The sequence below is a fragment of the Panthera onca genome, chromosome E1 (assembly GCF_046562875.1).
Source record: "Panthera onca isolate mPanOnc1 chromosome E1, mPanOnc1 haplotype 2, whole genome shotgun sequence".
Lineage (NCBI taxonomy): Eukaryota > Metazoa > Chordata > Mammalia > Carnivora > Felidae > Panthera > Panthera onca.
The window spans coordinates 36,383,381-36,400,452 of record NC_138352.1 but is presented as its reverse complement, the minus strand read 5'-3'; the positions used below and the strand labels follow the sequence as shown (position 1 = coordinate 36,400,452).

At 38.2% G+C, this 17,072-nt stretch overlaps 1 protein-coding gene and 1 pseudogene across 9 annotated transcripts in view; one reads left to right on the top strand and one right to left on the bottom strand.

The window, feature by feature from the left end:
- NF1 (neurofibromin 1) overlaps positions 1-17,072 on the bottom strand; it is a 247,498-nt gene that overhangs the window by 190,795 nt on the left and 39,631 nt on the right. For all 9 annotated transcript variants that reach the window (XM_060646729.3, XM_060646737.3, XM_060646735.3 and 6 more), the window contains exons 2-3: positions 2,789-2,932; positions 1,010-1,093 (exon numbers count right to left, since the gene is read on the bottom strand). In XM_060646729.3, the coding sequence (XP_060502712.1) occupies positions 1,010-1,093; positions 2,789-2,932 (228 nt within the window). The remainder of the gene's footprint in view (positions 1-1,009; positions 1,094-2,788; positions 2,933-17,072) is intronic.
- Positions 7,993-8,389, top strand: LOC132688022 (large ribosomal subunit protein eL32 pseudogene; annotated as a pseudogene).

Here is a 17,072-nt window from a genome sequence, read left to right as displayed (position 1 = left end):
TAAAACATTATGCTGAGGTCTGGTGGCCTATAGTGTTAAACATGTCTCTTTTCTCAGGATGTACAGTGGAATGAATGTAATTATTTTTCCAACTCCATACTCTACCCCTTCCTCCAACACTGCTGACCATTCCCTCTCTTCTCAACCACACAATCAGTCCTCATCTCCAAGTCCCTCCCAACAAGGTTTACCACAGAAAACTGTAGCATGTAGAATACAGAAGCAATTCTGAATAAAGGCAAAAGATGTGCCAAAGAAGAGAGAATATAAAAATTTAAACTCTAATATTTAGTGAACAGACATTTAAAATGAAGGTAGCTCCTACCATGTTCCGGTAAGAATTAAGGCTGCTGAAGTACAGAAACACCTTGCTTTATACAACGAAAATATTCTTGACAAATTCTAATTAAGTCATGGTTGAAACATAATGAGGTAACTATTCAGAAAAAACCGAAGAAAGAACTGTTTTGTACTCAACGACTCCTCCCCATATCTAGTTTGTATGTTCATATGTACATATAACAAGTCTTCTTCAGGTAGGATCTATCAGCAATAGTTATAATTTTTTAAAGTCTCCTTTTATATAGATTTGAAAAGTAAAGCCCTAAAATCAGATAAAATACTAAAACGGGGAAAGAGACAAGTTTCCTCCTGGTCTTCCTGTCACATTTTTTCACAGCTAACCAATGCTGCAGGCCTAACAATATCTGGAGAAATTAAGTGAGTCAAATGGTGGCTTTTTTCATAACCTCCTCTAAAAAACCTGAAACAGATATGTGGCTCAAGCTTAACACTTTACAAATAAACTTAGTATCTATTTACAAAAGATAAGAAAATAAGTTTCTCTTGAAAACTTGTCTGCACTCTGTTAACTCTGTTAACAAAATTCGTATTCATATGTCTTAGGCAAAAAAAATCCATAGGACTTTTCTTGTCCGTATACATTGTGGTACATCAGATCATTCTCAAAACTGAATTCACAAAATCTGCCTATTTTAGATTTACTTACCCCAGCAAGACATTTTTCCAGTGTATCCAATATAATCAACTGAGAGAGATATAAATTTTTTTCAGCAGCTTCTCCAAATATTCTCTAAAAGAAAAGATATTCACAACACTAAAAGTTGGCTATTGTTCCCTACTACAAATCAGCACATATCTGAAAAGGGACAAAGGATTAAGAAAAAAAGAAATCATGTTTTCCATTTTACCTCCCAGATTAGACTGTATTTAAATCTATTATTTCTATTTTATCTTAATGCTCAAAGTATATTCCCAGGCAAATGAAAATGCTGGCATTTATTACAGTCTGTCATCAGTGTTGTAACAGTAAAAGAAAATAACTTTTGCTTATACTTTAAAAATACAAAGGATTTAGAAATACATATAGATCTGAGCCAGAATCTTGAATTGAACATTTAACTTCAATGCCACAAGATAATCAAAGTCTAAATTCTTACAGGCACAAAATACTATAATACCAATTACAGTGAATTTTAGGCATTCACTATCCTTAAATTTAATACTATGCTATTTACCAACAAGAAACTATGGTTTCCAAAAGTCAGTTTATTCAGTAAGCACTAAATGAATGCCAATATCACAATACTGCTTTTGTTTTTGTTTTTGAAAAGAAGGTTCCAAATATTCAAATATTTTCATCTAACTGGGAACACAGCCACATATTTATATAAGGAACATCCTATCACCATGCCCCACACACTGCAACAGAAGAGATCCACAAAATCTTAAATGTATTTCTGTAATTCACTTTACGTGTTCCTAAGAGGTTCTGCTTTCTTCAGAAAATCTTAATTTTCTCTATAAGGAAAAAATTTCTTTGTATGGCAAATGACTGCTCACACCTCCAGTTTATCAGTTTTCTAAGTTTAGGGCATTGTCTAACCAAGTTTTTAAAAAGAAAACAAACCAAAGATGATGTGACTATAAAAATGGGACTGAGTCTCACAATCTACAACCAGAAGTCAGTCTCAATGCTCAATACAAACAATATAAATTGTGGTTTATAAGTGCTAAAGACAGGAAAAGCAGTTTAGAATTAATCAAGAAACACCCAGATCGGTTGTTTTGCACTGAGTATGAAGGAGGTTTTAGACAGGAATTGACAGAGAAGACGGATCACCTGCGAGATATAGGAGAAATATATACTGGAATAACTTGTAGCCTAGGGAATGTAAATCGATTTTATAAAACAGGAAAAAAGGCAACTGGGAGCTTGTGACAGTGGAATTACTTGATGAAATGACTATTTGAGGAAAATCATTTCAACAATGGGATCTTGAACTACTATAGAATTTGTCACAGGTTACAGGAGGAAGGAAATAAAACAATATCTTCATAAGAGCAATCTCACATTTTATCACTACAAGGTCATATTTATCATCTACTTAGGACTAGGGCAACCTGAGAAGTAAATATTCAAAGAAGAAACTAAAAAAAATATTTTAAAAGATTACTCCATGATCAATTCATATACAACCTACAGTCTATATGAAATCTTAATTCCCCCCCACCAAAAAAAAAAAAAAAAAAAAAAAAAAAAAGAAGATAGGGTCACAAATAAGAGAAGGATCTAAGAGAAAGAATCAAAAACTAAAATGAAAGTTAAAAGGTTACCTATGCTCACCCACAAAATACAATGGTGAATGTTTATATCTGGAGTCCACAGAAAAGGACTTTCCATACTTCAAAATATGCTGCTCCAAATCTTTAAATCAAAAACAAACCAAAACAAATTCCCCCACAAAACAATAGCCCAAATACTCACCATATTGTTAACATTCTTTAAGATAGTGGTGAGGCCGCTGATAACCAAAGAAAACTTGTATTTGGAAATATTAATAAGACATTCCTTGTTGTGTTCAGTACTGACTTTGGTATGCGTGTTCTGCTGTCCTGTTTTTATTGGAAGCTAAGGGAAAAAGAAAATGTTAGCTTACACATGAAAAGGACTAAAAAGAACTATTTCTCACTGAAAATCAAGAGGTTTGAGGAAAATTCTTATCAGTCACGGTTACCTACATTTGTATCTCAAACTCCAATTTTCAATACAGATTAGCATTTGTAGCAAATCTACAACTCTCTTGAAATTTCAATTTTTGTAGCTTTCCGTCTGGAAATTGTAAATCTCTACCTACAAAATTAAAACTTTACCCAGCATTACATAAGAGAGATGACTCACAGAAATAGAGCTATTTCCTTGTAGCTAAAAATTATTTCAGAGAAGGCATACAATCCTTTCCCTTAAACACTGAACTCTTAAAACAACAGACCAAGAAAATCCATGCCCCAGACCTCTAATCAATTAATGGGAAATAAGTGCAGATTGTTCAGAAATGAGAACTGTATAACCAGGAATAAACACAGTAAGACAAAGTCAGGTAAGATGATCACCCTCAAGTACACAGTTGAGGGAGTAACAGAAAAACAAACAGTTAAGTCTCATGGAAAAAATATCTCTTAAGGTCGCCACATTTACATTTATCTGAGAATGAGTTAAGTCACATTGCCAAGAAGTTCATCTCTACTCCGTTCAAAAGTAGCATTTTCTGGGCACCTGGGTGGCTCAGTCGGTTAAGCACTCAACTTCAGCTCGGGTCATGATCTGGCAGTTCGTGAGTTCAACCTTCATGTCAGGCTCTGTGCTGACAGCTCAGAGCCTGGAGCCTGCCTCCGATTCTATGTCTCCCTCTCTCTCTGCCCCTCCCCCGCCCCACTCAAGCCCTCTCAAAAATACACATCAAAAAAAAAAAAAAAAAGTATCAAACAAAAGTAGCATTTTCCATTGAAAGTATCATGAATATATTTACTGTTTAAATACTAGATCCTGCAAACGCTAAGAGAACACCGGTGAGGTTCCTCTGTGAGAAAACAAACCTGCGTCCAGCATTCTCATTTTTAAAATGGTGCAACTAAAGGTGGAAAGAGACCCAGCGACATGCGTAAGTCTGCCTAGTCAGTAACAAGTGACTGACTTGATAATAAACACTAAATAAAAGAGAGGAAAAGCCTTTTTAGGGTTAGAAGGGGCAGAACAGGAGCTACAGAATTACATAATGTTAATTTTAAAGGTTGGTGGGGGGCAGCGTGCTGAATCTGAAAGGGGGCTTTTAGAAGAAGGCAGTGGCTGCAATGTAACTTGTAAATCTCCCCAACTCCCTCTGTAATGGTTAATTTTATACCTTAACTTGACTGGCTCATAGGATGTACAGATATCTGGCTAAACGTCATTTCTGGGTGTGTTTCTGAGGGTGCTTCCAGATGAAATTAGCATTTGAATAGGTGAACTCCATAAAGCAGGGGACAAGGTACCCACAAACCCCAAAAAACAAGCAAATAGCAACAAACCACTTAGAGCTACAAAACTGGTGTGGTATTAGTATCTCTGCAAAAGAAAGCTGAGTGTATAATGGGTCCAACAAGAGGAAAATACCAGAATTCTATTCCATCCTCAATGAAAAGTACAACAGGCCAACTTAAGAACATTAACTGACAAAAGAAAAAAAAAAAAAAAAAAAGAACATTAGCTGAAACACACGGGGCTTTCTGCATATTGCAATTTGCACATGAGTGCGAAAGGTCTACACTAACGCCTGAAGAGAACAGAGCACACTTTAAGCCACCACTATCTAACAGAACTTTCTGTGGTGAGATTATACTATATCAACAATGCTCAATATAGTAGCTATAGCCACGTGTGACTACTGAGCACATGTTACATGGCTAATGCACATGAGGAATCAAATGTTTACTTCTATTTACTTAAATTTAACTTTAATTAGCCACTGGACACCACTGGGCAGCACACTTCTAAACTAACCAGCTGAAGAAGCACCCCCTTTTAGGGTGAAGCCCACACTGAGAAGAAATTGCTGAGATTCACTCCAATAGGGACAACGGGGGTAAAGGAAAAAGGGCCTTTACATAAAGGTGGTAAAAAGGAAGACAGCTAAGGAGCTCAAAAAGGATGAGATGATGTATTTCATTTCATGAAAGTAACAGAAGAGCTCTAGAGCCACGAAGATAAAAAGCTCTCCTGGCTCACAGCTCCCTCTCACCAATTCAGGAAAAGTAAGTTCACATAGAAAGAATGTGGTCAAATCACATGTGAAGTCACTATGAGAAAAAATAAGAGACAGAATAACGTTGCAATAGAGAATGAAAGCGTGCCAGAAAGTCACGTTCTAAGGTACCTCTGTTGAGGCAAATAGGAGCCATCAGAGATTTGGGTTGACAATGAGGTCTGAAGTGACAAAACCGAAGACATGAGGGGGCCTCAAATGCATAAGTGGTGGAAAAGGGTTAAAAGGTAAGCCAAAAACTTCTGAAAAGCAAAGCAGAATTTTAAAGTCTCAGCCTCAGGAAGACAAAAAATTAGACTTCAGAACCTGCTAGTGGAGGGGACCCAGTAAATATACCCAGCTTTCAACCATAAGCTTTGGAGGGTTACATCCTACATAAACAGGCAAACTGCAGCAACTGGAACTCTTTTTTTTTTTAAGTTTATTTATTTAAGTAATCTCTACACCCAACATGGGGCTTGAACCCACAACCTTGAGATCAAAAGTAGCATTCTCTACCAACTGAGCCAGCCAGTTGGAATCCCAGCAACTGGAATTCTTATACATTACTAGTAGGAGTGTAAATCAATAATTGTTTTGAAAAATGTCTGGCATTATCTACTGAAACAGAACATATACACATTTAGCAATTTCACTAGGTATATACCTATACCTTAGATGTATTCGTATATATGTTCACCAAAAGATATGTACAAATGTTTAAAACAGCCCTTTCATAAACTGAGAACACTCCAAGTGTCTATCAATAGCAGAAATGGTTTTTTCAAAAGCAGTCTATTCAAAGAAAAACTGTATAGCAATAAAAATAAATGATTTACAACCGTAAGCTTAGTCTCACAAATATACGAATGAAAAGAAGCCAGAACAAAACATCACTTACTGTGTGACTCTGTTACACAAATTTCAACGACATGTTAAATTCAAGTCAGGATAGTAGAGACCCTTGGAAAGAACAGGTAATGACTAGAAGGAAATGCAAGAGGAAAGAAGGACCTACTGATTGCCAGCACTATACAAGTTCCACTGATGTGTTCACACTGTCAACATTTATTAAGCTGTATATTTACATACATTTGTACATCCTTCTATATGTGTAAGTCAACATAAAGTCTGTTAAGTATATGTTATTTATATCCATGAGTTCAAAATGATACTAAAAAAACTAAAACAAATTCTGGAACAAATGAAACCCAAATCTAGGAGAAGCAAGGTAATGATATAATCATTCTTAGTGAAGACAGAGGAATTGTAGCAGACGCTGACGTGCTGCCCAGCTCCCCTTCGGGGAAGGACTTGTTGCCTTAACTGCTAGCAGTGCTCAGTCAGTCCTTCAGGGACTGCCTCAGCCGCAAAGAATGATCCTACCTAAGGGAAATCCTTCCTGGGCAGCCCACATCCAACGACCAACTGATAGGGCAATATAAAGGCCTAAGCACCTCAGCCCAATTCTGGGCAACTCAGAAGAACCAATTCTAGCATCAGAGCTCCTGAAAGGAGATGAACAAAGCTACCACCAGACCTACACTGCACCATGAATTCTGCATCTGCCCAATCCTCCCTCCTCCCAGGTGTTGATCCCAAAGGAAGATCTTAATGAACATCCTACACTAGGCTTCCAGGGCAGCTGGCTGCAGGTGCTCAGATGGGATTTTAAAGCTGGCAGTGAAGGAAAAATCATAACTACAAAAGCAATGAAACTGAAAGAGTATTACTAAACCCTTCGCTCACTGGAAGAAAAAATAAAAAAGATAACAAAAAGCTGATTAACTGCCAATTAGAAGCTAGGCATGTAAGCCAAAAGGTCTCTCCAGAAGCATATAAAGATGGTCTCCTTTCTTACAGCAGGAGGACAGAGAAACCTAAGGACCAGAACCAACACTTAATTATCAGAGTTGCTGGGCTTCAAAGAAGGTTAAATGCCCTATAAGGCACGTCTGCTATGCCGAGACCAGAGTCCTGAGGGTTAAGAATAAGACTCTGACAAATGAATGCAAACAAGTGGGCTATGCTCCCCAAAAATCTCGTATTTCCAGGTTCCCCTGAACCCCCCAGTCCACAATAGTAGCCCATCACTGCTTACTAAGTGGAGGCACTCCACAAACTCGTTTGAAGACAATTCAAAGGCTTCTTCCCTATAAGACAACAGATGTTCCCCTCAGGATTTGCCACCATCTACTCTGCTGGCCAAAGGGGGTATGAGGGAATTTTCTGAGTGATGAAACTTCTTATATCTTGACCATGGTGATGGTTACATGAATACGTGCCATTTAAATGTCAAAACACAGAATAAAGCTGGTATAAATTCAAATGAGAGTGTTGTAACATTAGGATGTTAAATGTAATCCCCATGGTAACCACAAAGAAAATAGCTGTAGAATACACAAAAAGGAAATGAGAGAGGAATTTAAACATTTCACTACAAAAAAATAAACACAAATGAAAACAGTAATGCAGAAAATGAGAGACGAAAAAAGCCATAGGGCATAAGGAAACCAATAGCACAATGATAGCAGTAAATCCCTTCTTATCAGTAATTATTTTAAGTGTAAATGGATTAAACTCTCCAATCAGAAGACAGAGATTGTCAGAAAAAATAAAATAAAAAATAATTTAAAAAATTAAAAAAAATAAAAGCACATGACCCAACTACATGCTGCCTATGGGAGACTCACTTGAGAGCTAAGGACACAAACACGTTGAAAGTGAAAGGATGGAAAAAGATATCCCATGCAAATGGTAACCAAAGAGAATACTCTGGTTTCTCTTCGGATCGTATAAATCTTTATACAAATTATCAAACAGATTTTCAATCAAAACAAGTTATGGAGGACCTTCCCCTCTCTTCTTCAGCACTGCCTGTGAAGGTGGCAGCCATCTCCCATATGGCATCATGTTCACCCTCAAACCTCTAGTCAAGTCCAAGATCATTAAAAAGAGGACCAAGAACTTCATCTGACACCAGGCAGACCAATATGTCAAAATTAACCATAACTGGTGGAAACCAGGCATTGACAATAGGGTGTACAGAAGATTCAAGAGCCAGATCTTGATGCCCAACTTTGGTTATAGGAGCAAAAAGAAAACAAAGTACATGCTGCCCAGTGGCTTCCAGAAGTTCCTAGTTCACATCAAGGAGCTCATTGAAGTGCTGCTGATGTGCAACAGATCTTACTGTACACAGATTGCTCAGTGTCTCCTCCAAGAACTGCAAGGCCAAAAGAGCAGCCCAGCTGGCCATCAGAGTCACCAATCCCAATGCCAGGCTGGATAGCAAAGAAAATGAATAGACAGCTTATGTGCATGTAGTATTTGTGTTAACAAAATCATAAAACTATAAAAAAAATTATGAGACAAAGAAGGACACTGTATATTAACAAAAGGTTCAGTACAGCAAGGAGATATAATAATTATAAACATTTACCCACCTAATGACAGACCATCAGAATATAAGAAGCAAAAAATGACAGAATTAAAGAGAAAATTAGTTCTACACTAATAGTTGGAGACTTCGATACACCACTCAAAATAATGGAGAAACCAACCAGACAGAAGAAAACAGACGACTTAAACAACACAATAAGCCAACTAGACCCAACATACATACACACAACATTCTACCAAACAATGGAATATGCATTCTTCTCAAGTACATATGGGACATTTTCCAGGATGACCACGTGTAGACCAAAAAATTACATCTCAATAGATTTTATTTTTTATTTAAAACAAAACTTTTTTTAATGTTTATTTTTGAGAGAGAAAAAGAGCACAAGCAGGGGAGGGGCAGAGACAGAGGGAGACACAGAATCCAAAGCAGGGTCCAGGCTCTGAGCTGTCAGCACAGACTCGGGGCTCGAACCCACAAACCATGAGATCATAACCTGAGCTGGAGTCGGATGCCTGACTGATTGAGTCACCCAAGCAACTCGACATCTCCATAGATTTTTAGAGGATAGATATCATACAACATATCTTCTCCGACCACAGTGGAATGCAGTTGGAAATCAACAACTGGAAAATTCACAAAATTTCACAAAATTGTGAAAATTAAATACTTTTTTAAAAAGTTTCAGTATAATTAACTAACATACAGTATTATTTTAGTTTCAGGTGTACCATATAGTGATTCAACAGTTGTATACATTATTCCGTGCTCATCATAATAAGTGTACTCTTAATCCTCTTCACCTATTTCACCCATTCCCCCCACACACCTTCCCTCTGGTAACCATTAGTTTGTTCTCTGTATTTAAGAGTCTGTTCTTTGGTTTGTCTCTTTTTCTTTCTTCATGTGTTTTGTTTCTTAAATTCCATGTATGAGTGAAATCAGATGGTATTTGTCTTTCTCTGACTGACTCATTTCCCTCAGCATTATATACCCTCCAGATCCATCCATGTTATTGCAAATGGCAAGATTTCATTCATTCTTTTTTGAAAGAATTTTTTTTAATTTTTTTTTACTTTTATTTTTTTGAGAGAGAGTACATGGGAGAGAAGCAGAGAGAGAATCCCAAGCAGGCCCTGCGCTGTCAGCACAAAGCCCAACACAGGGCTTGATCCCACAAACAGTGAGATCATGACTTGAGCCAAGACCAAGAGTTGGACACTTAACAAATCGAGCTGCCCCAGGTGCCCTGATTTCATTCATTTCTAAGGCTCAGTATATTCCACTGTGTATTTGTGTGTGTATGCCATTTCTTTATCCATTCGGCTATCAATGGACACTTGGGTTGCTTCCATATCTTGGCTTTTATAAATAATGCTGAAAAAAACATACGATGCATGTTTTTTGAATTAGTGTTTTCTTTCTGAATTAGTGTTTTTGTTTTCTTTGGGTAAATACCCAGGAGTGGAATTACTGGATCACATGGTAACTCTATTTTTAACTTTTTGAGGAACCTCCACACTGTTTTCCACAGTGGCTGTGCCAGTTTGCATTTCCACCAACAGTGCACGAGGGTTCCTTTCTCTCATCCACACGAACACTTGTTTCTTGTGTTGCTGATTTTAGCCATTCTGACAGGTGTGAGGTGATATCTCATTGTGGCTTTAATTTGCATCTCCCTAATGGTGAGTAATGTTGAGCACCCCTTCATGTGTCTGTTGGCCATCTGTATGTCTTCTTTGCAGAAGTGTCCGTTCATGTCTTCTCTCCATTTTTAATTGGATTATTTTAAACAATACACTTTTAAGCAACCAACGTTTCAAGAAATCACAAGACAAATTAGAAAATACTGACATATGAAAGTGTAAATACAACATGCCAAAACTTGCAGGATGCAGTGACAGTAGTGCCAATGGGGGAATTTATAGCTATAAACATTTACATTAAAAAACAAGAATATTCCAAATTGAAAGCCTAACTTAACCTAAGGAAGTCGAAAAAGAAGAACAAATGAAATACAAATCTGGAAGAAAAAAGGTAATAATAAATATGAGAGCAGAGATAAACGAAGTAAGAATAACAAAAGCAGGGAAAATAAATGAAACCAAAAGTTGGTCCTTTGAAAGTATCAACAAAATTGACAAACTTTTGGCTAAATGGCCTACGAAAAAAGGAAAAAGACTCAAATTATTAAAATCAGAAATAAAAGTGGGTACATTATTACTAGTACTACAGACCTAAAAAAAGATGTTAAAGAGTGCGATGAACTGTATGCCAAAAAATTTTTGAATAAACCTAAATGAAATGAATAAATCCTTAGAAACACAAAACCTACCAGGGCTAAATCACAAAGAAATAGAAAATCTGAATAGACCTATAACTAGTGAGAAGATTAAATCAGCAATCAAAATTCTTTCAACAGAGCTCTGGACCTGATCATTTTACTAGTAAATTCTACCAAATATTTAATCAGGAACTAATACTAATCCATCTTAAACTTTTCCAAAAAATTGAAGAGAATACTTCCTAACTTATTCTATGAGGCCAGCATAACCCTGACACCAAAGCCAAAGACACAAGAATATCACAGACTGATATCCCTCATAAATACTGATGCAAAAATCCACAACAATTATTAAAAAATTCTGCAGCATATTAAAAGAATTATACACAAGACTAAATGGGATTTATTACTGGAATGTGAGAATGGTTCAACATATGAAAGTCTATGTAATATCTACATCAATAAAAGGAAGGGAAAAGACCACATGTTCATCTCAATTGCAGAAAAAGCATGTGATAAAATTCAACACCCTCTCATGATAAAAACAGTCAACAAAGAGAAGGAATAGAAGGAAACTACCTCAGCATAATAAAATCCATATATGAAAAACTCAGAGGAAACATAGTACTCAATGGGGACTGAAAGCTTTTTTTCCTAAAAACAGGAACAAGGCAGGTGCCCATTCTCACCACTTGTATTCAACTTAGTACTGAAGTTCTAGCCAGAGCAGTTAGGCAAGAAAAAGAAATAAAAGGCATTCAAATTGGAAAGTCAGCTGTTCTCAGATGACATGATCCTATATGTTAAAACCTCTAAAGATTCCACTACAAAAATCTGTGAGAATGGATAAAGGAATTCATCAAAGTAGCAGGGTAAAAAGTTAACACACAAAAATCAGTTGCATTTTAGACAGCAGCAATGAACAATCTAAAAAGGAAAGCAGCAAACAATTCCACTTATGACAGAATCAGAAAGAATAAAACACTTGGGAATTAATCTAACCAAGGCAGTGAAACTTGTATACTGAAAACTACAAAACACTGCTGAAAGAAATTAAAAACGGTATAAATAGAAATACATCCTATGTTCATGGATTCAAAGACTTAATATTCTTAAAATGTCAATACTACCCCAAAGTGATCTACGGATTCAATGAGTCCCTATCAAAACCCAATGCCATATTTGGAGAAATAAAAGAACCCATCCTAAAATTCATATGGAATTTCAAAGGACTATGAATAGCTGAAAGAATCTTGAAAAAGGTAACTCTTAATTTCTGCTCAAGTCATGATCTCACAGTTGGTGAGTTTGAGCCCCGCCTAGGGGAGTGCGGAGCCTGCTTGGAATTCTCTCTCTCTCCCCCTCTCTCTCTCCCTGCCCTTCCCCCACTCTCTCTCTCTCAAAATAAATAAATAAACTTAAAAAAAAAAAGACACACATACAGACCAATGGAACTGGTCTATTCTGTTCCACTGGTCTGTACGTCTGTCTTAATTCCCTCACATACATGGTCAACAAATTTTTAGCAAAGGTGTCAAGACCATTCAATGTAGAAAGGACAGTCTTTTCAACAAATGGCACTGAGAAAACTGGGTATCCACATGCAGTGGAATGAAGTTGGACCCCTACCTAACACCATATACAAAAACTAACTCAAGGGGTGCCTGCCTGGGTGGCTCAGTCATCGACCATAAAACTCTGGGTTTCGGCTCAGGTCATGATCATAGGGCTTGGGAGCTTGCTTGGGATTCTCTCTCTCTCCCTCTGCCCCTCCCTAACTCGCACATGCTCTTGCTCTCTCTAAAGTAAAAAAATTAAGGGGCGCCTGGGTGGCTCAGTCGGTTAGGCGGCCAACTTCAGCCCAGGTCATGATCTCGCGGTCTGTGAGTTCGAGCCCCGCGTCGGGCTCTGTGCTGACAGCTCAGAGCCTGGAGCCTGTTTCAGATTCTGTGTCTCCCTCTCTCTGACCCTCCCCCGTTCATGCTTTGTCTCTGTCTCAAAAATAAATAAACGCTCAAAAAAAAAATTTTTTTTAATAAAATAAAAAAATTAAAATATATCTATCTATATCTGTATATATAGATATAGATATAGATAGATATAGATACAGATACAGATATATCCACAGAGTAAAAAGGCAAGCCACAGAATGGGAGACAGTATTTGCAAATCATATATATGAGGAGATTAATATCCAGAATATAGAGAGAACTCCTAAAACTAAACAACAACAACAAAAATTTAAACATTGGCACAGGACTTGAATAGACATTTCTCAAAGATACATTAATGTCCAATAAGCACATGAAAAGATGTTCAATATCACTAAACATTAGGAAAATGCAAATGGAAAACTACAATAAGATACCAAGTCACATCCATTTGTATGGCTATTACCAAAAAAACCAGAAAACCAAGAAGTGTTGGTGAGGATGTGGAGAAACGGAACCCTTGTGTGCTGTTGGTTAAGCACATAAAATGGGACAGCCAATGCTATGAAAATACCTTTAAAACATTTAAAATATAATTACCACATGATCCAGCAATTCCACTTCTGGGCATATATCCAAAAAGAAACCCGAAAGCAGGGTTCAAAGGGATATTTGCACACTCATGTTCACAGCAGCATTATTCAGAGTAACTAAAACACAGAAGCAACCAAGTGTCCATCGATGGATAAAGGGATAAGAAAATTTGGTATGTACATACAATGGAACATTATTCAGCCTTTTTAAAAAAGGGAGAGGGTATTCTGCAATATGCCACAACATGGATACACCTTGAGGACATTATATAAATATATAAATAAGCCAATCACAAAAAGACAAGATACTGTCTGATGCCACTCATATGAATTACTTAGTGTACTCAAAAGCAAAAGAAAGCACAATGGTGATTGCCGGAAGATGGAGAAAGGGGAGAATGGGTAATCATTTAACAGGTATAGAGTTTCAGTTGTACAAGATGAAAAGAGTTGTGGGGATGGATGGAGTAATGGTTGCGCAGCAATGTGAATGTACTTAATACCACTGAACTGTATACTTAAAAATGGTTAAGATGGTCAACTTTATGTGTATTTTACCACAACAAAAAAACTCAGACTGCATTCTGAAAAGGGTGAATGTTACCATATGTAAATTATACATTAACTTCTTAAAATCTGAGATCAAAGAATTCTAACAAAATACTTATTGAACATGTACTATGTGCCAGGTAGCAATGTAGCGCTGTAAACACGAAGATGAATAAATGTATCCTTCAGGTACCAATAATTCCGAAAATCTCCTCTAATCGCTCTTCTCTTCTCTCTGAACAAAGTTAGTCATCCTTGGGCAATCTCTGTATTCACGGGCTATCCTGCCGATGACTACCACAATGACTGCTGATGACTAAAACAGCCCCAGACTGTACACACCCTGTACAATCCTCTCCCTTGACAGAGGGAAGCACTTTCAAATACAACATGATATCCCTTACATGATTATTACATTTTGTGGCAAAAGGGACTTTGCAGATGCAATTACGATCCCTCATCAGTTGACTTTGAGGTAATCAAAAGGGAAATTATCTCAGCTGAGCCTGTCCTAACCGGGCAAGCCATGAAAGAGATCTGAAGCAGCAAAAATGCTTTCTGTTGTCCTTGAAGAAGCGAACTACCACACTGTGGGGAACGGTCACACGGCAAGGAGTAACAAGCAGCCTCTAGGGGCTGAGAGCCTCAGTCCTACAACTGTAAGGACCTAAATTCTACCAACAACCAGTGAGCCTGGAAGAGGACCTCATGCCTCAGATGAGATGGCAGCGCTGACAGACGACACCCCGATTTCAGCTTGGTGAGAACCCGAGCAGAGAACTCAGTTAACCACTGCCCAGATTCCTGACCCACAGAAACCGTGACATAATAATTTTGCGTTGTTTTAAGCCACTATGCTTGTAATAGTCTTCTTACAGAAGATAGAAAATTAATACCGGGGGCGCCTGGGTGGCGTAGTCGGTTAAGCGTCCGACTTCAGCCAGGTCACGATCTCGCGGTCCGTGAGTTCGAGCCCCGCGTCAGGCTCTGGGCTGATGGCTCGGAGCCTGGAGCCTGTTTCCGATTCTGTGTCTCCCTCTCTCTCTCTGCCCCTCCCCCGTTCATGCTCTGTCTCTCTCTGTCCCAAAAAAATAAAAAAAAAAAAAAAAAAAACGTTAAAAAAAAAGAAAATTAATACCAAATCTGCATCTTCAAATGTGTTATCCAAATGCCTATTTGGAAACTCCACACGGGTATCTTGTAGGCACTTCAAACTCAGTGTTTCTAAAATTTATCATCTTCCTATCATGTCTTCTATCTTAGGAATAGCACCACAATACACCCAGTTTCTCCTATCTGAGATCTGACATTCATCTTGGACACTCCTTTTATTCTCTTCCTTCCATCCCCCCTTTAGTCAGACTGGTAAAAATGAAAATACCTGGGCATGCACAACTCAGTTCTACCCTTCTTTACATGGGAGCAGGCTTGCTACAACTGTAAGTATTTTCTTCTATGTCAGTCAACATGGAGTTGATCAGGAACCTAGCCCTGCACAGGGGAGTGACCAACCCTGCCTTGGACTGGGTGTTGTAAGTCAGCCCAATTCTAAGATTTAGTTACTAGGCCCACTTAGGTCTCCAACTTCATAATGATAGGGGGGCGGGGGGGGGGGGGGGGCGGAATACACACACACACACACACGTATATGCATGTATATGTATATATATGTATGTATATATACACACACACATATATACATGTGCATAGACACAAATATATAAATATATTTATAATATGTTTATGTATTCTTTTCACCAATATATACTTCTGGATGATAAATTTACTTTTAATATTTATATATTTCACATATATTTTGGCCTCCATCTTTACTCTCTTATTTCTCAACTTGTTCAGAAGCAAGGCAGGGAGCTAAAAAGTATATTCAGGCCCCCAAGCTCCCCAAAACAGCACTAAAATCTGTGTAGAGGAAAAAGTCAGACTAGGGGGTAGTAAGGGACCAAGATGTTAGCAGATAAAGTGGTCAGGCAAAGCTCTCTGGAGATGTGACTTTGAGCAGAGATGTGGCTGATGTAAGAATGGGAAGACCCAGCAAAGCTCTGAAGAAGAACATTCAAAGCAGCAGTGGCAGGTAAAATGGATCTGATGTTGGTATAAGCATGACACATTCAAAGCCTAGCAAAGAGCCCATTGTGGCTCAACCAAAGGGAATAAAAGATGAAAACGTAGGGGATGAGGTCAGAGAGAGAAGCAGGGATGATTCGGATGATGAAAAGCCTGATGGGCCATTTTAAGAGCTTTGAATTTTAGTTTGATAATGTGGCATATTATATTTTCCAAATATGGTCACAATATCTCTCACCCCACATGCAGTAGGATCTTGCCACTCCCACATCAAAAAGTGGAGTCTATTTTTCCATTTCCTTGCATCTAGGCAGGTCTCATAACTGTTCTGACCAATAAAATATGGCAGAAAGGACACTGTGCCAGTTCCAGGCACAGCCCTTAACTGGCCTGACAGTTTTTCTTTCCCGCCTCCTGGAAAGCAGCTGCCATGTAAAAAGTACTTACTCTGAGACCACCATGCTGGGAGAAGCCCAGGCCACACGGAGAAATTCTGACGAATGAAATGCCGCATGGAGATAGAAGCCAGGTACTGGGGTGCCACACATGTGACTGAAGAGGTCATACAGGAAGGGATGCTCCAGCACTGGCCACCCCAGACAACAAACGCCACGTGGAACAGAGCTGAACCAGTCATGAGTTCCTGACTAGCAAAACTGTGAGCACAATAAACAGACTGTTTTAAGCTACAAAGCTTTGGAGCAGCTTGTTACGCAGCAATAGATGACAAAAAGAGGGGGAAGAAGATACTGAAGGGATGTAAACAAGGGAGTAACGCGATCTGATTTGTGTTTTTTGAAGAAAAGGTGTTATAATAGATTTGGAATTGGGGTAAGCTGATTCTGAAGTTCATTTGAAGTAATACATTTGTGAGAATACCACAGAAAGTTTTGAAAAACAAGAACAAGAGAAGACCCACATTGCCAGGTCACTTAAACATTCTATTAAGCTCTTGTAATAATAAAACCAGGGGCACCTGGGTAGCTCAGTCAGTAAGCATCTTGACCTCAGCTCAGCTCATGATCTCACAGATGTGAAATCAAGCCCCAGGTTGGGCTCGTGCTGGGCGTGGAGCCTGCCTAAGATTCTCTCCCGGCCAGCCTCTCTCTTCCCCTCCCAAGCTCAAATGCACTGTCTCAGGGG